At 37.1% G+C, this 25,244-nt stretch overlaps 1 protein-coding gene across 6 annotated transcripts in view; it reads right to left on the bottom strand.

The window, feature by feature from the left end:
- The window catches only part of MPP7 (membrane palmitoylated protein 7), a 149,842-nt gene that overhangs the window by 100,767 nt on the left and 23,831 nt on the right, over window positions 1-25,244 (bottom strand). For 4 of the 6 annotated variants that reach the window (XM_032688253.1, XM_032688245.1, XM_032688236.1 and 1 more), the window contains exon 3: window positions 7,221-7,385. In XM_032688253.1, the coding sequence (XP_032544144.1) occupies window positions 7,221-7,257 (37 nt within the window). In that variant the 5' untranslated portion in view covers window positions 7,258-7,385. Of the gene's footprint in view, window positions 1-7,220; window positions 7,386-9,712; window positions 9,786-10,116; window positions 10,203-25,244 lie in introns of those variants that run through there. The other 2 variants (XM_032688222.1, XM_032688230.1) reach the window with 2 other exon arrangements.

The raw sequence follows: 25,244 nt of genomic DNA on the forward strand, positions 1-25,244 counted from the left end.
AGTCTTTAGTTTTGGAACTTGGCTCCTGGAGCTAAAGAATCCGCAGTTGTTTGAAACAGTTATTGGTCTTTTAGGATTTGTCTCAACATGTGCATTTCAAATTTAACACACCACATACTGTTAACATTCTGATGTGAGTTAAACAGTTGATCCCTCTTTGCATCCATACGGGGCAAGACTGTTGCTGCAAAGTTCTTGCTTGTATGGCTCATCAGACTGCTTCAAAATTGAAACCCCTCAAAACTGTAGTTACTGGACACTGCATCAACAGGGATACTTTCAAAGTTCATAAAATATACTTTCATGAGTTTTGAAAAGCTCACCTATTATCTGCAAGAATAACACATATATAAAATTGATTTAAAGTGACCCATCAGGCACAAATTAACAAGCAGCTTGTGGAAAACTCATACAAAGTTTTCATATTCTTTTTTTTTAAAAAATTCCTGACTTCTCCAATGAAGCCAGCATACTATGACACCTTGAATAACCTTGACTAATTGACTGCTCCTTTCTACAGACGTCGGCTTGGCAAGTTTTTAGTACTTCTATCTAGATCTTCATCAACACTAGAGGAGGCCATAGCAAGCACCTGGCAGGCAGTCAGGAAAGAACTCATTCCAGCACTAGGAAGGCACTAGGCACACTCACTGTATTTAACTCTATAGTCTCAATTTGCAAGCTTATAAGAGATTTGGCACTGGGGCAACAAGGAACACTAAACATGGTATTTTACATCTGCAAAAGGAAGACACAATATCTCATTAAGAGACTGAATAACAATGGAAATCAAGACTATTTTCAACTCAGTTGGGCTTAAAACTACTGGGAACACCATTTGATTACCATGTATCTCAACCTTTTGTGGTTGAGGCACATGCTAATCACATATCTTGTACTGTGTACATGTCTTGAGAGTAGAAGAAAAAGTCCTACAATCCCAGGCAGTACTGATGCCCAAAACCAAGTTAGTAAATTATTTCAGTGTTGTGATTCACTGCATGACTGAGTTTAAGGTTTAACGCTCAAAACAATTTATGCCATTATATCAATCAGTCATACATGTACAGACAAATACACCTGATATACACGTTCATAAGGAACATAGGAACACACAAAAACTTAGAGTCAAGTACACTGACAAGCTGAGAAAGTTCTCCTGGAGAGAAGGTTGCATGGAGACCTCTTAGCAACCTTCCAGTATGTGAAGGGGGCCTACAAGGAAGCTTGAGAGGGATTCTTCACCAGGAACCATAGTGACAGGACAAGGAGTAATGGGTTCAAACTGAAAGAGGGGAAATTTAAGTTAGATATAGCGAAGAAATTCTTTACTGTGAAAGTAGTGAGGTACTGGAACAGGTTGTTCAGAGAAATTGTGGCTGTCCCATCCTTGGCAGTGTTCAAGGCCGAGTAGGGTGGGGTATTGAGCAACCTGGTCTAGCGGAAGGTGTCCCTGGCCATGGCAGGGGGGTTGGAACGAGATGATCTTTAAGGTCCCTTCCAACCCAAACCATTCTAGGATTCTATATCATCATCTTATCTTGAAAGTAAGTTTAGGAAATTAAACTATTTGAAATAATTATTTCATAGTTTATCCTTAAAATTAATATGTTGTATTGAGGTGTCTTTTCTGTGTTGGTTTTTTTTCTTTATACCAATGTGTTATTTAAAAAAAAAAATCATATTTAAACGCATGTATTCCACAACAGGCAACGAAAAGCTTGCTGGGAAGCTTCTCACTACCTCTTAGTAGCACTAAAGTGCCTTCAGATTAACAGGTTTAGTTTTATTAAGTCAGCCAAGACTTGATGTGATGTTGGGCTGAGAAGCCACAGAACCTTCCATCTGACACTAAATGCACACAATACGTAGGCCCTGTAAGTTAACCTGGAGGCTGGCACAGCTACACTGGAGCGGGACAGCACGGCAGAGTGCTCTCAGCAAAGGACACCTGGCATCACTGGAACTGCCAACTATTTGTGTAATTACAGCTTTTGGTCCAACCAACATAGCCATACATTTAAGTCTCTGGTTAGAAACAATACAGGCTACTGTACTTTCAAATTCACTACAAAACTACACACTGCTCAACAAAAGTAAAAAAACTGAGTAAAAATTGTTTCACCTGCCAGACCATTTGAATTAAATTTGCATCCAAGAACTGTAACAGTTTTAAAGAGTTTACCATCAGTAAATACAATTACGCACAATTTTCTGATTCCACACCGCTGAATCAGTCTAGCATAATATAAAATATTAACACAAGACAGAACAGTTTAACAGTTTAGAGAAATTTCATTTCACTTTGAACAAGTTTTCCAACAATCACCATAAATATGCTGATACCAAAATAAATACCTTTTCCAACACCAACAAGTTATATTTTAAAAAATTAAATCAGATCACAATTAAAGCTAGCCATACACCTCATACTTTCCCAAATCTTTCATATTAACATTAGCTGAAAAGCCATTTAATGCCTCTGGCAGATGGAGATGGGGAGAAATCAAGAATGTACGGATAAAATATTGGCTCTATTTATTAATTCAGTATAAATTTTGTCTGAGCTAGCATATCCATTTTCATGAATATCTAGCCATATCTGTGCATTTCAATGTGGCAAGAAATTTCAGTAGCCTTGAAATCGTGAAGCAGCTGAAGGCATCGTTTACATCCTGCACTTGCTGCAGCACCCCTGTGCCTAAGCCGTGAGCAGCAGCGTGAAGCAGACGAGTGAAGGCTTTCCCTGCGCTCCGTTCCCACCACGGCACAGCAGCGGAGCAGCAAAGGCAGTTTGGAGCAGGATTCAATCACCCTGCAAGCCTTTGCCCTGGCAGCCTCCAACGGAAGAGCTACTCCCAGAAATCTTTCCTTCATCGCTCTCCTAAATTACCTTTCTCTTCATCTCATAATAATGAACCCAGATCTCTGGCCACCATTTTACATTACTACATTTTTTAAACACGCTGTAAAAATAGAACTCCCTGATTTCTATCTCCCTCCTCATCCTGAAATCTGGTTTAAAAGGCTAAAATAGAAATTTTAGCACTTCAGATTAATTTGAGTTTTTTTCCCTATAGATGTTTCTGATGTCCCCCCTCTCAGCTCAGCCAACTACTCGGCTTTTTCTTCATATTATTAGTGCTTCTTTTCTTTCTCTCCACCTTTTTATCCTTTTCATTATCAAGCATGCTTAGAAAAGATCACACTGAAACTCACAAGCTGATCAAAATGCATTAATATAGTAGTAAATAAAGGGAAGACAACTGTATGAAAACAATAAAAGCAAGGATAACATCTTTTTATGTTCCGACGACTGCAAAATCGCCTTTGCACTCCGCATTGCCTGCAGTGGTCCAGCGCCACTGGGAGGAAATCCATATGGACTGTGGAGCTACCACATCCATGTACCACCCCAGCAAAATATTTCCACCAGCGTTCAGCACATCCCCATCAGCAGCACTCAGCTTCAGAGGTCAAGGTAATTTTTAAAGAATCACAGAATACACTACTAAAAGTGCAGTTTGGAAAAATACCTAGCATTTAGAAAAGCTTTCACACATCTACTAAGTATTATTACAAAACAGAGAAGAAAACACCAAAAACTGGAATATTTTGAAGGCCATGTGAACTACAATTCGGATAGTAACAAATGTGTTGGTTTTTTTAAATTAAAAAACTAACATGTTAGTTTTATAGGTTTGCAATACTGAAAATACTCCCCTATCTGGCACAGTGCTTGCTCCTATACATTCTCAAGAAGAAACAAATGTAAGCCCTGCACATTTTCTCTTTCTAGAATTTATAACATTCAAATTCAAGAACTGCTTCTGACTTTCACTGTATATAAGCAATCTCACACAGTTTTATTTGGTGGCTAAACTTGGCCCATAAATATGGTTTTCCTGCTGACAATACATGAATCAAAAACACAAAGTCTGCTTTGCACATTGGTGCACAGCTTTTGAGGACAAACAGAAAAGCATTTTTAAATTCGTCAGTTAAGCAAGTTTGATACAGCGTTGAGAGGAAAGAAATCTGTAACAAGTTTACGATGTTTTTCACATTAAAACAACACTTAAAGCATAATGATGTCATCTTGGCTCCACCAAAGTCAGCAACAAAGCTGCCATCTACTAATGTGAAGCCAGAACTGCAATCTTAAATCTTCCTAAATATACCAGACAAGTGAATGCCAGATCTCACAGACTTGCTTTACCTGCAAAAATGCAGGTCTTCTTGCTCAGCCTTCAAACTCTATTTGATGGGCTTGCACACAGAGGTCAGGCAGACTTTTGCAACACAGAAACTATTGAAAGTGTCAGATGCAGCCCCAGGCATGAGCTCAGCCTCCCATTCACGATGGTTGCTTTAAGATGATCTTGACCTGACACTGACAAAACTATAAACCTTAAGGGAGGATCACACACGTGTTATAAACAATGAGTAACTCTTTTAAATTACTGTAGTATAAAAATAGGTTTTCTATATGGCTAATGGAGAGTGGAAGAGAAGGAAGCATGTGCTTATACATAAGCCTTTCTCCTCTGTCTTAAAGTTAGTGGTAAGGAATAAGATTAATTTAAAAGTCCCTGTGTGAATCTTTCTAGTAGAACAATGTTTTAAACAAAAGACTGCAAATAGTGTAGCCATGATTTTGATTTACCATAGTTTAATCTGGTAAATGACTCTCAAAACAGATTTAAGAGGCATGGTTTGTGTTCAGAAGAATATACAGGTTAAAACACAGTATAACAAAAGCAAGTGTAAGTATATAAGGAAGCAGCTGCAAGTACACGGTGACACTTCTAATAAAGGCTGTTGATGAAGTAAAGGCAATGTAACATCGACACAAGCAGGTCAACATTTAGTCTGATCAAATATGGCCCCTCATGAACACTCTCCTGCTTTTGACAGTGGTCTGATGCTTCAGACTATATTAAAAAAAAAAAAAAAAAAAGAAAATCATTAATGCTCCCATACTAGTGACTGAGTATCCAATGGTCCATGACTGGGCAACTTTCAATATTCACAGATGATACATTTCTATTTACTAGTCCTCAGTGAATTCTTTCATCTGTTTTTAAATCTAGGTTGACTTTTATTTCACTCAGGATCCATCAGACAGAAAAATAGGTTAGGCTGCAGTTTATTCGAAGAGAGTCTCAGCAAACAGACTGAACAAGGTTGGATCCCTACCCTAACGGTCCCACTAAGTGACTTGCCAACCCTACAGTGCCCCAAAAAGACCCCTCATGGACTAAAGCAGTTCCAACTCATTACATGTCACAACACCAGCCTGTGCAGGGAGGGCGAGAGGAAAACCAGCTTCATCCACCAAGGAACAACAGAGGTAGGGAAATCTTAATGTTTCACTTTTTTTAATCTAAGAGTGAGAGGAACAGCAGGAGAACAGGGCTTCGATCAGAATCCACCTGCGCCATAACCAGGGTAGAAAGCACAGTTTGATGTAACCATTCCAAAAATACTTAAATGCCTATCAGCCCCATCAGGAAGTATTGTAAAGGAAGTGGAAAAAAAAAAGAAATTACTCTCTTTTCACTCCAAATGCCAATTTTTATTTAGAGAAACAATTTACAACTTGCAGCAGGAAAAAAAAAGGTTTTAACAAGTATTATTTAACAGTAAGATATTAATGGTGTGTATTATATTTTATGATAGATTTCACGGGACAATGGACATACCTGAGTTTTACCATACATCTTAATTATTAAGGGTGTATTTGAAGCATTGTATTGATTAAATAGCTCAGTAAAATACGTTTGTAGGGGCATTTTAACACACACAATTTTAAAATTAAGATTTTTTTTTTTCAATTTTTGGAGCCCTTTTCTTTCTTTATTCAGAGATGATGTCCACAACTATTACTTTTGGACATATTAACATTCTTTAAACAACAAATGAATAATAATTTAAAAAAAAATTAAGGCACGTTTTGAAAGGACACAAAAGGTTACATGATAAAGAAAACAAAGATACAGAGTAGACACTGACACATCTTCAAAAACGCAGCTTTAGCAAACTGAACAGCTGCAACTCGCTTATCTCCATGGGGGAAGAAGGAGAAAAGAAAGGTATGCAGAGGTAGGATTTGGTGAGGAGACAGTCAAATCCCTTAAACACAGGAATAAGGAGACAGAAACACAAACACAACCCTCCCTACCCATTGCAACAAAAAATACACACGTCAATTCTAAAGATTAATATTTTCATCTAAGATAAATTTTACATGGACCTGAGGCATGGGGGGGAAAATTCACTGCACTGTACAGTCTACTTAAAATAAGAATAAAATGCAGTTCTTATAGAAATACTTTTTGGATTCCTGACTTGAAATCTCCCTCTTAATTTTCCAAATTCTGCTATTACTTCTTGGGCTTAAAACTACATGGTACAGGGATGGAAAGCTGCGGGTGGAAGGCAGGGATCTTTGTATTGTGTTGTAACCTCAGCTGCATCACCTTTTTTAACAAACACCCTCGAGCAAAAATATTAACTTCAGTTGTCCCTAACAAAGGGTCAAAAATACTTTCAGAAAGAGAGAATGTCAGCATAACAAGAAGGTGAGATTTAATCTTTGAATATAACCTAATATTGCAAAGAAGGTGAAAACTGTGGAAAGCTACATAGCTGCATTCCCACTGCCTGCAGTCAGTGACAGGAACTGGGCTCTGACAGGGAAGGCAAGGGAAGGAACAGAACTTGAGACAGTATTTTTCTTCTCCTGATTTGTTAAAGCGTTGTCAAAACTGAATAGTCTGTGTTCAGAAATAACTCCACTGATAACTGTAACTCACAGAGGGGATAGTCTAGACTGCTGCACATATTAAGGCATGCATGATATCATCATCTTTTTTTTTCCTCCTCCTTTTTCCAGTTAACATTGTAGGAACCATGCTCAGAGATGAATCCAAATTCTTCAGATCCATACATAATACCGTTCGGAGTTGTTCTGCTTTGGGGGTTGCGTATGGAGGGGAACAAGGTGGTGGTGGGACTTTTGAAAATTAATTTATTTTGTCTGTGGTGTTTCACAGATCTAACAACTTCAGGGATAAAAGGTTATGTTTAAAGTCTTAAATTAAGCATGTGTTGAGAACATAATTAATTATCTCATTTGACGATTTCTTGAAATGGAGGCTGTAGACTTAACAAATAAGCTCTGGAGGAAGCGTGCAGCCCTCCCTGGCTTTGCGTACCTGTGTCACTTCCAGATCCAGTTGATAACGCTGGCATGATTTAGTCTGCAGAGTGTCACGCAGGAACCTCACACCAGCACTGCAGCCAGAAGGCAGAAGTTAATTTCAGTTTAACTGCTTGCAGCCAAGTTGTCTACAAAGATTTATGCTATCTCCCAGTTTCTCCTAGAAAGAACAGAAACAGAATTTTACAGTTAAGAACATTGTTAAACCGTAAATTACTGCAGCTAACCAAATCCAATCATTATCATGAAATAAGCTTTTATTTAAGACTCTCAAAACAAAGTGCTTTGCACTTACTTATGACTGTTAAGATTTTTGTTTCCCCAGGTAAAACAAGTTTTGTTTTCTTCAGTCTAGCCTATAATCCTACTCTGCATTAAAAATAATTTAACACACATTTCTCTCATGTAAATTATACTCTTTAATTCCAGCAGGCCAGGCATTTTGGAAATAAAGTCTAGCAATATTTTATCAAAACAGTGAATAATTGAAGTCACTCAAATTTTGCTACTACTTATCTCAAGAAAATAAAATTGCTTACTAGCATGATAATTTATTCAGCGTTTCTATTTAACCTCCTTTCAACTGTTTTCAGGTCAGTTAAGATCTGACATGCAATTTTTATTTGTAATCTGGAAATGTAATCTGACTTTTAACTGGAGTTGCTAAAAGCAGGACTAGTGCAAACACTTCTCTAAGGTAAATTGCAGTTTGATTCGTAGAGTTCATTACCAGGTAAGGAATTTTTCTGTGATTCATTACTACAAAATCAGTATTTTTTTAACACATATTTTTTAATAATTGCACAGGCCTACTGAGAGTAAATGTGGGGTCTTTCTTTTAACCACTTCTCGAGGAAAATTCAGAGCAAATGTAAAAAAAGTTAAAACTAATCTCAAATATAAGTGAATGTATTTAAATTCAAGTATGTTAAAATATGAAACTGGAACACAAACTTGCTAGAAGAAAGTCAGAGTTAAGACTGGAAATGTCTACTAATAGCAGGTCAGAGGCTGATGTGTTTGCAGGGTAAAGAAAGAGAAAGGGGGAAGTAGAAGCTAACAGAAAACAAGGGTTTTCTCCACATTTCAGTAAACAAAAAGGATCCTTGAAGAAAGAAAGCAGCATAGTTCTGCTTTAGCAAAAGAAAATAAATAGAGCATTTTGCTGCTGCTATTGCTGGTTTGTTTTTTGTTGGGTTTTTTTAAAGCACATTCATATTAATCAGAATGACTTTTGAAGTCATCTTGGCTCTGAAAATGCATATTTTGGACACATTTGTACTTGGCAACAGTCTTGTGGAAGAGTAATATACAGGTGCTGTAAACACCGTATGCTGTTCAAAATTCTGTTTTTCACCAAAAAAAGTCCCCATGTAGCTAAAAGTATTGCAACATATTAAGGGCCATCCACGAGATTTTGTTCAGTAAGTTTTAAATCAATTAGTAGATATAAGCTAGGTGTTAACTCATCCCTAGGCATGAGCCTATAGTTTAAATAGTCTGGCAACTTTTAAGTTTCATTTTTTTTGTCCCCTAAGTGTTTACCCAGTGAATCTGGGTGGGTTTTTTAAGACAGCAAATACAGCACAAGTTACATATCTGGTCAACTTCTTCTATGATGAAAAGAACCAAATAAGAACTTAAAAACCTGTCTACTAACACTGTTTAAGAGTTTGGGGCTTTTTAGGTTATAAAAGTTTGTGGTGAAGAAAAAAAAGTCAGTTTTCAGTAAAAAAGCATCAGCTTCCAAAAAAATACTTTGACATGCATCAAAGCAGCACAAAACCCATTAACTTAAAATTTAAAACAGGGATAAGGAATTCAAGTATTTCAGAGGGAAAGCTCACCTTATGATGACAAAGTTGTAAAACGTCTTTATGCAAAGCTAGCCAGGGTGAAGTTTAAAAGAAAAAAAAAAGACATCGTAGCCAAGGACACGTTGTACCAATTAAGAAGGAACATATTCATTTTAGATTAATTCTGTTTGTTTTCTGTTTAACACGTAAAGGAGAGCCCTGTCCCAAGCTCAGGGACAGTCCCCAGCGTGAGCACACTACGGCAGCCGTACAAAGGATGGAGGCATTTTCACTTTTTGCATGTGTAAGAAACAGATTAAAACAAAACTATTGACTATTAATGGGACATCTTTGGTTTATATGCAGCTTAAAGTACTTTCATCTATTAAAAAAAAAAAACAAAACAAAAATGCCAAACAAGGCATTCTCATTATAAGCACATTACTATTAATCAAAAATTCAAGAAGAATTTCCTTAAAGTTCACTGCAAGATGTGGAAAATCTTGCTGATCTACATACATGCAATGTATTTAAACTCCATCAGTTTGTTTTTCTTTATTTCACAGTAAATCATTCACGAAAAAATATCCAGCTCCTCATTATTTAAGAAACTTATATACAACATAAAGTTAGTCCCCCCAGATCCTAAATATATATTAATGAAAAATAAATGAGCTGATGAAATCCTTACCAGTAAAATGCTTAATATTTTGCTGGAATGGGACAGGGATTTTTTTTTTCCTAACGTGCAAATTAAGCTACATTTTTGCAGTGATGATGCTATTTGCTTTGGCTCACTTTATTTAAAATGCTTTGGAAGTTTTTGCCGGAGCCCAGCCATAGGCATTGCTGACTGCTGTATGGAATCGATTTGCTGCAACACAGAAATACCAGCTGTTACAGTATGTCCTGAGAGGGATTACCGAATATTCCTAAATTGAAGTTCAATCCATCTTTCCATAAAAATTAGGAGCCAGGGCCAGGAACGTAACAGCAGTATCAAGTGCACCTGAGGCATTTACAATACCCAGCAGGACTGTTACAACCAGCCTTTAAAAAGGGCTTATTTTTGAAATTTCATTATTCCAGTTGTACCTTGCTTCTATAGATCGCACCGTATCGGGTTCTGCTGGCACCCGCCGCCTGGAAACAGCTCCTCCCGCCCGGCCCCTCACGGCTCCCGCCTGACCCCTGGCGGCCGCCTCCCCACACGCCGAGAGCAGGAGCTTCCCGCCAGGCCCCGCTCGCTTCTGCCTCCTGCTTCCTACCTGCCTCTGCTTTCGATTGTTTAAACCAAAGCGTAAATACCTGATTAAAATGAAACAATAAAATGCATCATTTTGATCATTTCTGCCTGCGCTTACTTGCCTAACGAAAGGCATCTCTGTTTCTAGGGCGTTCGGGTTGAACGGAAGGTATTTAAAAAAAAAAAAAAAAAAAAAAGCCTCGATGCTTGTAAAAGGTACAGAAATGCTTCTCCCCCGTCTGCTGACAGCTCCCGCACACCCACACAAGCACGGTCACCAAGCCAGACGCAATTCTAGCCACCTCCACCACCGAGTGCATTACAGTGACATAACACATCCCCTGGTTAGACAGGAGCGGGGCAGAAACCTCCTGGAAGCACCTTCCAAAACAGCTGAATTCCAGAATTAGAGCTCTCCAAGGGAACCATTTTTCTGAATAACCCACAAGTAAGAGAGGTCCCTCACCAGGGGATAAGGGGATAAATCTTGTTCCCGATCATCCATGATGTCTGGTTGACTGGCAAGGATAGACAGAGGCTGTCAGATAAAGCAAGTAGGTGAGAGGCAGCTGAAGAGTGCCAAGATGAATGGCCTTCCACATAATTTCAGCTTTAAGAGCTTCTTTCTAGCATTCTCTACTGCTTTTGAATGGAAGTGACTCCATTAGTCATGCACACATTTTCATTTAGTCAAGTTCATTGATCTACAAAAGGTGGGGTAGGAAAGCTGATTTGAATTTGTGTTTAAGGCAAGCATCATGTATTTCGAGATAGAATGCATGAAGTCTTGCTTCTATCTTTGACTCCCCATCTAAACCTCAATAAATTCTCTAACATTTATTTCTGAAAGGATGTTTTAGAAGTTACTCAATATTTTTGGCACTTTAATGAATATTGATTGATTTTCTTCACATTTGAAAAGCAGGCTGAAGACTTTTGACTGATTTATGACATATAAAAACATTAAAAGTATGAACCTAGTGATGCTACAAATTGGGGGAGGAGTGAGGGGGTGGGGATGGGACACATAAACCCAGGTTGTTTGATACAAGAAACATTCAGCCTTTTTTTCTAAAGGATGCTACAATTACGATGACTATAACCTTGATTTCCAGAACTAAACCAGAATGCCTGCAAATGGTATTTGAACTACAAGATAGAGATTTCATGTGGAGACAGGAAATTTGACAGCCATTCAGTCCTGTGTTCATTATGGAGCCTCAAGTAATTGAATGACTACAGACGTGTATACAGGTCTCCAAAACCTGATAGTCAGCACAGGAAATTGCCAAGGGAGGTTTTCTAGACTGTTTTGGTAGACAAAATCTGACCTGAAAATGGTGTTCTACTCTTTTGGAAGTTGTAATGTAATGGAATCTATCAAATCCTTACACTCTTCTGAGGAAGTTTTCACCTCCTCAATCACACGGTCTCCGACAGGGTGCTGGAACCTGCCTGTGGCTCCTGACAGGCTTCCAAAGCTGGTCAGCTGCCCTTACAAGTAGTACAGGCACACTGGCAACGGGAACCTTCCAAAAATCTTGAACTGGAATCACTGCAAAGAGGACATGGTGCACAAACATGATGAGACTTCAAAGATGCTGCAGAAGCAAAAAGCTACCTTTGACTCACTCGGCTGTGTGTATAACAAAAATTAAGAGTGGCAAAAAATTCTGTGTATAGAGTCCAATTATTAAAAAAAAAAAAAGGAATATCTATGGAACTACCAATGTTATTAACTAATATACCAAAACACAGAAAACCTGGACTGAAAACTGAAAAGGCCAACAGCTGCCTTCACTAACCTTCTTGCGGTCTTGCCATCATATCAATCTTCAGCCATCAGAATAATTAAAGGCTTCTGCATAATATTTTTCTGTATAATGTTCTATCAGTGTTCTCCATTTTGCTTAGTTTATGTCATAGGGATGTTAGAAAAAACTTCATGTTGTTTTTGAGGCTTTGAGAATAGTAGATGTAAATTTAGACACTCTTCAGCATACCATGAAAACATATTAACTGCCTGACATTTAATTTATACATTTGTGGGTACATTTTAACAAATATGCAGTTTGGAAAAAAAATACTTGTGAACTCAATATATCTTGTAGTGTGCCTTGTATTTCCATGTCTCAAATTTAACTGTGAAGCACTGATGCATCAGAAGAGAGATCTCTCTGATTTCTCCTTACAGGAAAATTTTTACAGATGGGGGAGAAAAAATATGATCTAAATGATAAAATCTATAATTACTACTACAAAAAGAGAGTATTTAAGAAGTCATGTGCTGAAAAACATAAAGACAGAAATGAATACCCCATCACAGTCTGTGGTGGTTATTTCCAGCAGTTGATCAACACTAGAACAAAGTAAGGCTGATTTCCAATGAGTGCCTATCCTGCTTGTGGTGTCAAGGCTACGAGTTTGGACCTTCATAATTTTATTCTCTTCCTCTTCAAGGATGAGCTCTCACTAGACACTTCCCTCACTGGATCATTACCAGAAAACACACAACTCCAATCACTAGCTGACCACACATTTCCAAAAACATACCAGAAGCTCATATACTGACATATTTTCTGTCATGTTTGACTGAGTTTGTTTAAAGGGTTCAGAAGACAGGCAGGAGAGGGAAAGAGAGCATAGCACATGATCTCCTTCCTTTACAACTTCAGCAATAAATAAGTTTCTTCTCCTGAAGAGCATAATCCTGTGTCAATGGAAAAATATCACTTACCTAAACAACTCCAAAAACAACACTGAAACTGGTATCACTGTTTTCCTCTATAAATATTCCTTCACCTAGAGAGAGACTATAGCATAAAACCTGCTTATCTAGATGCCACCTTTATCTAAACCTTCTTTAAATACAATTGTGAAGTAAATTCTTTCAGTGAGATGATCTAACATAGAAAAAATAGAAATAAAATATAGAATATATAAAGATATAAAATAGTAATATAGTTATTAATTTATATATTATGATAGTTTGCAATTTAAAAATTTTAGACAGTTCTTTGCAGCCTGAAAACACCCCCACGCTACAAGTGAAATATTTTCAATAAGTAGCAATATTACAAAACTTTGTAGGCAAGACTTTTTGCAACCTGCACCTTTCCTGTCTTTAACACAAAACCCCCTACATGAGCTCTGTCCAGACTCAGATTTTAAATGTCAGTGTTGGAATTCCTTTAAATGCATGAAAACATTCCTTTAAATAAATACACTAAAGCTACCAGTTTAATTTAAAACAGCATCACTGTTGTCAATGTCAGATACCCTTAGACAGATCCAATTTTCTGCAAATAAAATGTACCAACTGACAGAATAATATTAGTTTAATATACTAGTTTAATAAAGCTATTCATTAAAGTGTGACCTAAACTATGTCTCAGATCAAAGGTTGCTCTTTCAGTTTGAGTTACTGGTTTGGGCACACTTTTAACACTTTTCCCCTAGCTGCAAACCATTCCTTTTCTTGGAAAATAGCTGTCAGCAAGTACCTCAGCCTCTCCATTAATTACCTGCAAAAATAGTTTTGTTCTGGCATGGTTTCCTGATAGTCTGTTTGAAAAGTGTAAGTAACTACAGTAAATTATAAACCTTACTGACCCCCAAAATACTGAAAAAATTGACAATTTTCCTATAAATGAGAGTTCAGAAAAACCTGCTGCAATGAGTCATCCAATAACTTCAACCTTCCCTAACAGACAATTACAAATGTTTTGCACCAAGGGGCTCTGCAACTCCAATTTTAGAAATATACTTCATATTTTAATAGTATTATAATGCAGTTTGATCCCACATTTACAAAAGTTGATGGAAAATCTGTGATAGAAATAGAACCAGGATTAAGGTGATGCTTAATAAACTAGCAAATCTTTAATTGATTTAAATATTTTAGCCATGTATTAGTGTCAACAGCATTATTTACTTCATTGTCCTGTGGCTCAACAAAACATGTATGCACCAATTCTCGGGTCTGTTAAACAGCCACATCCAAAAATCATCCTCAGAATGACATAAATGCTCAAACTATCATTTCAAACTCAGAAACATCCCCTCCAATGTCAGAATGTTATTTTTCAAATTCAAAATTTTGAACACGTCTACAGCGAAATAAGGCACAGATAGTTTACAATGCTTCTATATTACAGAAATTTTGATCACTCCTCTTTCAGATTAACTAATCTTCTGAACACTTCTCCTTTGTTCAGAATAGTTTTCAATAATACACTTCTGTCAAAATGTGATAATTTATTTTTTTGGTGGAGGAGAAGATGGGTGAAGGGAAAAGATAAATGAATAATTAAGCAAGTATTTTTTTCTGAAAACAAAAGAAGAATAAACAAATAAACCCTACTTTCTTAACATATGTTTTTATCAAAAAACCCTCACTACAATAATTTTCATTTTAATAAGTTTCAGACTCCTTTCTTTAATGTGAAGTTTTAAAATTCAACATGAGCACTTTAAAAAGTATGTCTTAGCTCAGTTTTGAAAAAAAGTTTTGATTTATTAAGTGGTACTTTATTAGTTGCATCTTGAGCATAAGTAACAAAAAACTTCCCTGTGTGTACATGTGCACAGCAAAACCCAAATATTGCACATGGGCAGAGAGCTAATGAGAGAAGTCTGTGCCTGACTTTCAGAAGTTTACGAGCTTTGCAAGACAAATTTCTTTGTGATACTAAGTTCGTAGAAGAAAACAAAGGTGAAGGTGAATAGCCAGGCAGTAACACGTTCCAGTGTCTCTGCGCTGCTGGTACATCAAGCATACCAGACACTTGGTGCAGTCTTCTGTTCCTCTCTGAAAGCTCCCCATGACCATTCTTCATTCTTGAACTCTCCAATTCCAACTAACTCCCAAATGCCACTGAAAAGCTCTCTTCCTGCTGCACACCCTCCCCTCCTCCTCTTCCTACCTGGTAAGCTCTGGCAGCACCAATGCATCAAAGCCACTGTATGACTTGTCATCCAGCACACACTTCCTTCCATTTCTATTTTCATTATCTTCATTTTCTCCATATCCCTCTTTCGAGGAATGAAGCTTCCCCTTCTCAGACCCCACTGTCCCAATTCCACCTTGCAGTTTCTTGCTTCATATCTATGACCATTTTATCTTTCCCCTGGATGACACTGCTATGTACTCACTATTCTTGTCACAAATTCATGAAACTCCACTAATCAACCTTGCTTTTTCCCCCTCTCTTTACAAATACTCCCATCTCCTAACACTTCACTTTTACTTCCCTTACAGTTTTAACTTTCTCGTCTCCCTTTCCACTTGCATCCCACAACTGCTCCAGCCCTAATGACCCTCTCTATTTTTCACACCACTGCTTTCCAAACTAGAGTCAGTCTCCAAGTCTATTTCTGACCAGCAAATCCTCGCTTTACCACTCTCCAAATATCTCCTTTAAGGCTTTTCTCTTTCTTCTAGAACATGGATTAGCTGAGCTCACACAGGCAAGAAGCCTTAAGTGTATGGCATGTGCAAGCAGTCACAGATAGGAACAGATCAGAAGGGGAGATTTGTCTGCCTGCAGCTCTGTACCATCTCCAGGCTGGAAACACCCTCAGAGCAGAACTTTCCTGTGTTCTGAGTTACTTATAATCAACACTCAGCAACATCCGGAATACTCTCTAAAAATTTTGGAACCAGGCATATATACTGTTTCCAAAATTATCCATTAGCATTCAAAAGAGATACAGCCTATCTTTAAACTTGATTTACTCTGAGTACAGCCACTCTGTACATTTTAGTTATGCACAAATTTAATTAGCAAAACAGATACCAATTGGAATTAATTCTAAGTTCTGTCTGGCCAGTCTATATAGCCTAAGTTATATTCCCACAGCAATCAGATTGCCTCTGAGGTTCAAGTCATATTTTCAAGTTTAAAAGCCACTTAATTCAAATCTGAGATACTGATGGATGAAGAAGAGTCAGATTTAAGGCCAGGGGTAAACTGTATGTCAAGTTTGCACTGCAGTGAAGACAAACTCTCAGGTTTCACTTCATTCGGCCAAAGAAATCATAGTCAATCTTTATGAAGAAAATAATCTAAAATTATAAAAGGTCAATAAACGCAAATGGTAACAGAACTTAACTTGGCAGTGCTACCTACATGAAGAATTTTTTTCTGTTTTTCTTGTTCAACTCACAGCTTAATACATTGCTTTAAGTCTTAATGTATACCAGGAAAACACAGGATATGCAAAGAGTCCAAGTTAATGTTGCTGTTGGAAACTTAATGTTTGCATTTCCTGGATTTTGGAATTTTAACTAGGTGAACAATACTGCATTGATTCTATTTTGGCATTTGCTAGAAATACCAAAGTATTTTTCTTTTTTTTCTTGTCTGAAACTGTATAAATCAGAGCTAAGCAATTTGATAGTGAACCTTTGACATTTTTTCTTATTCATTGATCCTCTCCAACTTACACATCTTGAAGTTTATTAGGAAATGACAAAGGTGCTATACAAAACAGCTGTGCCAGCAAGTGTAGCTAAATAAAAGTGTATAAACATTTTTTAAAAATCTAATGCTTTGGAAAATAAAATATTGTGAATACAGAAGTTTTGATGCTGCAGTGCAAAACTATACTACAGTAAAATGTTTCTTTGAGATGCTGTAACTGAAAATTCCCTAATAGCACTGGAAAAGTTAATTCAGGAATGTGCACTGTTCCCACACATGTCATATACTCTCTTACGCTCCTATAAGAGGGTGTATCCCTCTGAACTGAAAAGCGAAAATACCTAGGAAGTCTAACAAAATAGATGGATGGAAGGTAACTGAGTTCAGCTAAGTGGAGCTACTTCAGGAGACATATATATTGTACAAAAATTGTAGTCACTGCAAAGTAACGGTCTTTTCAAGTACGTAATGATGTGTGTTCCTTGCATTAGTATCCTTGAGATGGTAAAATACAGAACTGAACAGTGGCTATGGCACTCTTGGCTCCTCTTTTGATAGATGACTTAAAGGTACTACACTGATAGAGGTGAGTTAAGTACTTATTTTTTAATCACCCTGCATTCTCAGAATTCAGAAATTCACTGGGTTTTTTCGTTGTTGGTTTGTTTTTAACAGCTAGGGTAAGACACCTGTCTCCAGTGCCACCTTTTCCAGTCAGGTTCTTACCCTTGAGAATGAGGTAGCTGGAAACACTCAGGTGCTACCCTACCATATTTAAGTATCTACAGAACCATCCATTTTCTCTGAGGATTTGCAAGATTAATGAGGCTATGAAAGGAAAAAGGTTGAATAACGACAAACATCAGGGAAACCTCCTCTCTCCTACCACTCCCTAGATGGATGGGAGGGAAGGGGAGGAAAGGAGTCACAATACATACATCAACTGTAAAGCTTCTTTAATTCTCTTAAACTTCTCCTTTCTAAAGTTAGGGTGATTTATAGGGCTTCTACACTTCTACAAGTATTCAAAGTAAGAGATCTTTAATGTGATGAAATGAAAACATCCCCAAAAACTTCCAACTTACAGCACTCTAAGCCAGGAGAGGGAGCTCCTGCACTTTTTGTAAGTCAACATAGATTTCATCTTGTCTTTGGTAATAACAAAACAGCTCTTCTTATCTCACACCACACACAGGTCTATATATGGTTGCATAAAGAGCAAATATGCAGAAGAATCCAACATGGAACTTTAAAATATAAAATGCTCTATTTATATGTGACTGATATTGATTAAAAAATTTGTTAAAATTAGCTTTATTTCCCCTTCTTGTAAAAATTCATTTTCACCTTACATAAACAACATTACTGAAATAATTGTCTGCAAACCGTTTAATAAGTGAAATTATGTGATCTATAAACAATAACACAATAGGTATGAAAACCCACTGAATTTCCTAACAGCCAAGGGGTGTTCTTCCTATCTTTAAGTTAAGTAAGTTGAACACGTATCTTGTCTAGAATTACAAGAAACGAGGACCTGGATTTTGATAATTTTAAGAAAGTTAGGAAACTGGAGAAGTGTTGACTAAAACAAATATTTGCAATTTATTACTGTAGAATGTTGCTGCAATTGCATTTTGTCAATTCATCTTTTTATGAAAGTGGTGTTTTTTAAAACATTTCAATCTAGAATAGTATTAATAAGGCACTTATTTTTCTTCTTTTCTAATCAGGATATATGACAAGTATTTCATAGATTTTGTGGTCTGGTTTCTTACTATAGAGGCAGTATGTACTAAATAAGAGCAGACCACAAAAAAAGTCAGAAGGGACAAAACACAAGTTTTCATAGTGTGCTCCATCAGAACACATGCACTATACCAGATTCATCACTGTGACACCAGTTACATTTCCTAGGTTGAGGGAAAATTCATGGTATAAAATCGATAAGATATTTAAAACATCTCACTATGGTGAATTTTTAAGTCACTTCTCTTTAAACTACACGTACATAGTGAAATGCCTGGGTTCCTGGTGTTGAACTAACACACCTTAGCACTGCACATAACTTGTGCTTCTCTTTCAGTTAAAATGCCCAAGACTGAGCCAGCCCTTACCTTTATTGGTAATGGTCTTGCAAAGAATGTCCAACAAATTTATACCTATTGAAAGAAGCCAATCTGTGAAAATTCACCAGAAAGCACATGCTAGTTTGAAGAGGAAAAATGTCTAAAATGTAAGACACAATTTGTGGTGTATATAGAAAATAGCTTGAGTTCCAGGTAAGCTCTCGTTTCCCAAATCACATCCCTTTCTTCTATTTTGATCAAAATTCTCATCCTTCCAGGTTTCCTGACCAATGCTTTGATATATATTAACCTTGATATATGATTTCATATTCCATATGGTAAAAGTGACAACATTCTCTGGGTTTCTTTTTAGAGGAAATGAAGGAAATTTCTTCCACTCCTTACTGATGACTCTATTAGCATTTCCCACACAGCTCTCAGCTTAATCAGAAATATAAAACCTAGCATCATCATATTCCAGCAATCAATTAGCCATCTGGTCTATGTAACTCTTAATTTGACGACCTCAGTATTCTTGAACTAATGCACTGTGCTTGAAAACAGAATTGATTTACAGAGAATCTACTCATCAATGACAAAGTCAGTCTAACTGCAATAGTATTTTCTACAAAATCTGGAAATTTGGCCTCATGATAGAGAAAAATGTTGCTCAGAATTTTCCCATTGCATCTTCTATGACCTTCAACTAGGGTGGTGAAGGAGGAGAGGAAGAAAAGTCATAAAGATCAAAAGCAGGGCAAAAGCAGCAGCAATATTTGCTGCCAAATTTCACATCACTGTCAGCTTTTACAGTATAGCAATATAATTTTGTAGTATAAATTTCATGCAGTTTCATAACTACTCTTCTCTCACTCATCAGTAGGCTTCAGATTTGTGGAAAATATTAGAGTATAACTCTATTTTTCATGGTATATTATTTGCCAAAGTATCACTGTCACAGCTCATTTCAGGTATGGCAGTATGATTAAAGAATACTAAGGGGGCTTTGACATGTAACTTTATTTTCACAAATATTGTAATTGTTACTCATAACATTATAAACTAGCTTAAACAAACATTAGGACCTAGAAGTTAATTCCCTAGAAGTTATTAAGTGAATACCAGAAGATATTTCATCATTATGTAGCCCACCAGTTTGAAACAAAACAAAATACCATCTCTCAACTGAATGCAATATAGTCAGCAGTAGCCAGGGAGTGCAAAAGAAATGGAAGTACAGAAGCTCATAAGCTCTCTGGAAGAGTTTTTCAGTGTGCCCCACATTCTTGCATCCAACAGCCCAATGGAAAAAGCAACTGAACATAGAGAACAACAACACGTGGTCAGTGGTCTTTGCTGTTACACAAATGGACTAATGAGTTTGATTAGCACTGGTCAGATAAAAGAGATGTAGGGTTTTTACTGCTTAACATTTGACCAAAACCTTAGAGATTCAAATTAATTTTTCAAAAGGAAACTCCTCTTCATTTAAATGTCAAGCATAGGGGTTTGGTTTTTTTTTAAAAAGAAATATTTTCTTTTGAAACTCTGTTTTGAAGATGCTGTTGGTCAAGACATTCTTGAGGCCCAAGGTTGTGCTTCTCCGAGGTCAGATCCTCTGGTCATCAAAGTCTCTTCTACAACTCTTGCCTCTGCCTTGCCCCTACCTAGCTGGGAAAGCAAGGTGGCAGAGAGAAGAAGAAAGAGAACTCTTTTCACACTGTTTTCTAGCGTGAAAACAAGTAGGAATAAGAGAGACTCATAACTTCAGAGTTTGTAGATACAAATCCAGCTTACTAAATAGTTTCTTTTTCTAACTGCCACATCATACTACTTCAAGCTGAGAGTGTACACAAAACCAAACAGATAAATGATAATAACCAAATTCAAAACAAACAAACAACTCTCCCTCCAAGGGCTAGTCACACCTAAAATGTACGAGTAAGTACATGTAAATAATCAAATAGCACATTTTTGAAGATCAGTAGAGTGTGCTTTTGTGATGAATATGTATCTTATACATTGTCACAAAAGAGGATGAACAAGAGTCGTTCATCTCCCTCCTCTTCTGGCTACATGCAAAACCTCTTCAGGCCCTCATGAACTACAAACGTACTGAAAAAATAATCAGAACTATGAGTTCTAGGTTAGAAAGCAGCGCAAAAATTGCAATAGGGACAGAAATCACAGTAGTGATAGATGGTTTAAAAAGAATCTCTTTTGTACTACTATGCTTGAAAAATATAGAATAACCACACTGGGCATGCCCAGCCTTTAACCTCCCCACAGTAACAGGCAACGAGAACAACGGGGTTTGCAGAATATCTAACTCACTAAACACCCTGTGATAACATTATCACTTTTAATACAAAAGCCATAAAATCTACGGTATGTCAAAGATCAGTTATTAGTAATGTCACAGGTGCTCGTGCAATAGTTATCAATGTGCAAATGCACAAGTATTTGATAAACATATTACTGCTGCATGAGGGGGAACTTAAAAAAAGAGGTAGGGGGGAGAAAGTGCCTGTAGAAATAACAAAGCTTCTAGCTGTCAATTTAACTCTGAATAAAGGAATAAAATACACCAACTAGGCATTCAATAAGTTCTTCATAACCATGAAAAGCACCAAAACGTGCTGTTCTACACTGGGTACAGAAGCAGACAGGTCGAGTTTGAGCTAGGCACACCTTGGCCACCACTTTCCTCCCTTTGCTCTCTGAGACCCAAGGAGTTAGACAACCCCAGACACCAGTAGTGACCCCTACAATCACTCTCTCTTGTAGCTGACACAACAGAAAGGAGGCACCCTGCTATCCGTGACCAGCCACTTCTTGGAAGAGGCTTAGCAGGACTGTCTGTGATAAGCAGTTACACGTTTCATTGTTTTGTCTTATCTTTCAACCCCAAATAAACCCACCCTGGCCTGTGGGTTTAGGTCAGTCTGCAAAATTAAGTCTTCATGTCTGCAAGGGAGAAGAGTATGAGGCTAATGAGGAAAAAAATTGTCCTGGCACTCACTGAGAGCTGAAAGAATCCCTGAAAAGAAAGTGCAAACAAGTATGACCAGAGAATTTCCTATCAAGTTTACTTCCAAACTTTGCTAAAGACATGTGCAATACCTAATAGCCTCACCATAAAAGCTGGTTTGGAAGTGGAAGGTGGCTCCTCTAATAAAAATCTAGCAAGTACACCTTGAAACAACCTATGTTGTTCTCTGTTAGCACTGAGAACAACCTAAGTCCATATTTTACAGTCATAAGTAATCATTCTCCTTGTATTCACACTCCCCAAAATACACCACATCTTGCTCATTGTATAGGACAATCCATGCTCACTGATTATCTCATCTGTCTTTACTCTCTTACATATATTGGTATATTGAGCAAGTGGTGTGGAAATGCAGAAGAACCAAAAGATATTGAAACATCAGAAGTTAATTCTCACTGTGAAAAAAAATTCTAAAGATAAGTGCATTTCAAAAAGACACCTGTTATTTTTAAGTACCAAGTCAAAACTGACAAAAAGCAAGAATCTATAAAAATATTCATACACTATAATTGTCTAAATTTCAAAGTGTAGCAACAGAATAAATTGAAATAGGCTCCAATGGACAGAGTTTGCTGAAGTATCACCCTGGATTACTAACAGCCCTTTTACATAGGCAGAGAATATTTTCTTCATTTCAAATTACTCAACTAATTCAATTCAATAAAACTAGCCTAGAATCCGAGTGACCCAGCAGGAATTTCAACATCGGAATGGTTGTTTTCATTTTCCTGTATACAAACAAAAGAGTAAGCACGACAGGAAGATCTGCTAGTTCTACTTTCTCAGAAGATAGTAAATTCAGTGTATTCCTCTAAACTATCGTGCGGATTAGTATTTCACTTTTTTAAATGAAACTATATGCTTATATACTCATAGGTGTTCTCATAGGAATGCATACCTGAATTTTAATTGATATATAAAATTATTTATTACATTCTTTATATTTTCAATTCAACAATGACTTACTGGCTACTTGCACAGAAATTAAGAACAAAAATATTATTAGATTAAAAATTCACTAGTTTCCCTTTATTCTTATCAGTAAAAGTACAAAAAGTAAGATAATTCATGTTAAGGTCTCCAATGGCTTAAATTAAAATGTATGGAAGTACACTGTATAGTTCTCTGAGAAAAAAAAAGTGGCATTAATTAAAAGGTATGTCTTAAAAAGACAAAATGTTCCAGGACAAATAAGATAAGAATCTGGAAATTTATTTTCAAGTAAATGCTAACATAAATTGTTGTAAAATCTGGTTATTACAAAACAGTGTGATTTACATAAATTCTCTGTAGTATTATAGTTTTCATACATTTCCAAAATATTCATGCAAGGCAGCATCACTGTACTTAACCCCAAGTTCAAAGAGAAGACACAGATGGGCTTAGGTCAGGAGCACTGATTAATTTGTACTGCCCTTTTTGAGAGGGTCTAATATTTAAGGGCATTTTAATGAAGACCTATGAAGACCTACATGTGCAACAGCACAGCTGTGATGAACTTAAGCCTCTGCGGAACAGACAGAGAGAATGTTTGGAAGCCACCTTCCAAAGACTGGCACTGGGAACTCAAACTCAAGTATGTCTATTTAGCAGTATCTTTAAAAGGTTTTAATTACTTAGAAACACTAATTAAAGTGTGATTAAATTCACTAGAACAATTCAGTTGCAGAGGCAGGAACACAATGCAGTTCTCTGTTCCAGTTTCCACTGCCTCAACCACAGCCGACCTTCCCTTTCCCTTCCGCAATAGCTGTGACAGCCTGTCCTTGCTACAGCCTTACAACTTCAATAACAACTGAGACTGAGACATCTGTTCCAAGAGCGTGTTGTGTCATGTAGGACCATCAAAACATTTATACAAAATGAACTCAATTAAGCTTCAAGTGCAAATCTTTAGAACTGCTCAATTTTAGAGCACCTGACAACTATTCTAGTGATATTCTTTCAAATTTGGTTGTGAAGAAACAGAGTTTTCTACAGTCTTAATACAAAGCCCATATATATATTATCATGACAAACAATCAACACCTACATGGGCTCATGAGCTGAATGAACTGGAGCTTTTTGAAACCCTGCACAAATCCTTGCCAATGGTGCTTACAGTAACCAGCAGCAGTCATTTGCCACCACCCGCAGAGACAGCAGCAAGAGGGCACTACACTTGGACCCCACAAAAACCAGCATTACCAGCTCTGCTATATATCCTTAAGGCCTTCTAAGCTCATTGATATTTGGCAGACCATGGATACAAAACCAGCTTAGCAGAAGGTGCAAAACATGGCATAGAATCATAGAATCAGCTGGGTTGGAGCTCCAAGATCATCAAGTCCAACCCTTGATCCAACTATTGCTGTGGTTACCAGACCATGGCACTAAGCGCCACATCCAGTCTCATCTTAAAAACCTCCAGGGATGGAGAATCCACCACTTCCCTGGGCAGCCCATTCCAATGCCTGATTACCCTTTCTGTAAAGATTTTCTTGCTAATCTGAAACATAAAAAGACAAAATTTCCCTGGCCTGCTCCTAAACAATACATAGATATTCCAAAACTTTGGTGTAAATCTCATCGTCTCCACAGCTCTTCCTGCAGCTGAAAGGAAATCTTTCCAAACTGAAGGAAAAAATGCAAATTTTTTTCCCCACATTTCCAAGTGAGAATACACAAATCAGCCTAACATCAGAAGGGGAGGAAGATCTATATCCAGATTTGTTTAGGCACAATAAACGTGCTGCCTTATTTGTTAGCTTACAATGTTTTCCCCATTTTCCAGAAACTGCATGTCTTCTTTAAAAGACTAACTCATTAAAATAATTGTCATGGACAATCAGCAGAAAGAATGTCACATTTAAAGTTACGAAAGGACAAAAAAAAAAAAACAAACAAGGTGAAACTTGCTCTTATTAATCTGCAGAAGGTGTTGGGAGGCTGCCAAGTTAGTTAATCCAAATACACAAACAAGTTTATGATGACCTGAGGGAGCAACGCTGGATTTACACGTAGAAGGAAATACCATGTAGGAAAACGTTAAGAAATTGTATATACTTCAGAGCACTATGCAATTATTTCAAAAGCTCTTTAATTCACCAGACAGAACCATGTAACAGAGAAGCGAAGCCTTCCTAAGGAATCCCACTGGGGTCCCCATTGTCATCACAGGATGGGCATTCACAACAGAAATTTCAAAGAAGTAAAACTAAGAAGTCCCCTGGTTATAAGCGCTTTTGGAATACCCTACCATGCACCTTCTAAGGACCAAAATGGCTTATTGTGTTGAGCAAATTCACATGATCCAAACAAGAAATACTTTAATTTTTTAAAATTATCAGAGTGTGACAGGGAGACAAAATCATGACCTGTTCTGAGTTGCCATTCAAACTGTAATTTCCATATTTTAATACCAGACAGTGCAAAGAAGGAAATATACTTGT

The sequence above is a fragment of the Chiroxiphia lanceolata genome, chromosome 1 (genome assembly GCF_009829145.1).
Source record: "Chiroxiphia lanceolata isolate bChiLan1 chromosome 1, bChiLan1.pri, whole genome shotgun sequence".
Taxonomy (NCBI): Eukaryota; Metazoa; Chordata; class Aves; order Passeriformes; family Pipridae; genus Chiroxiphia; species Chiroxiphia lanceolata.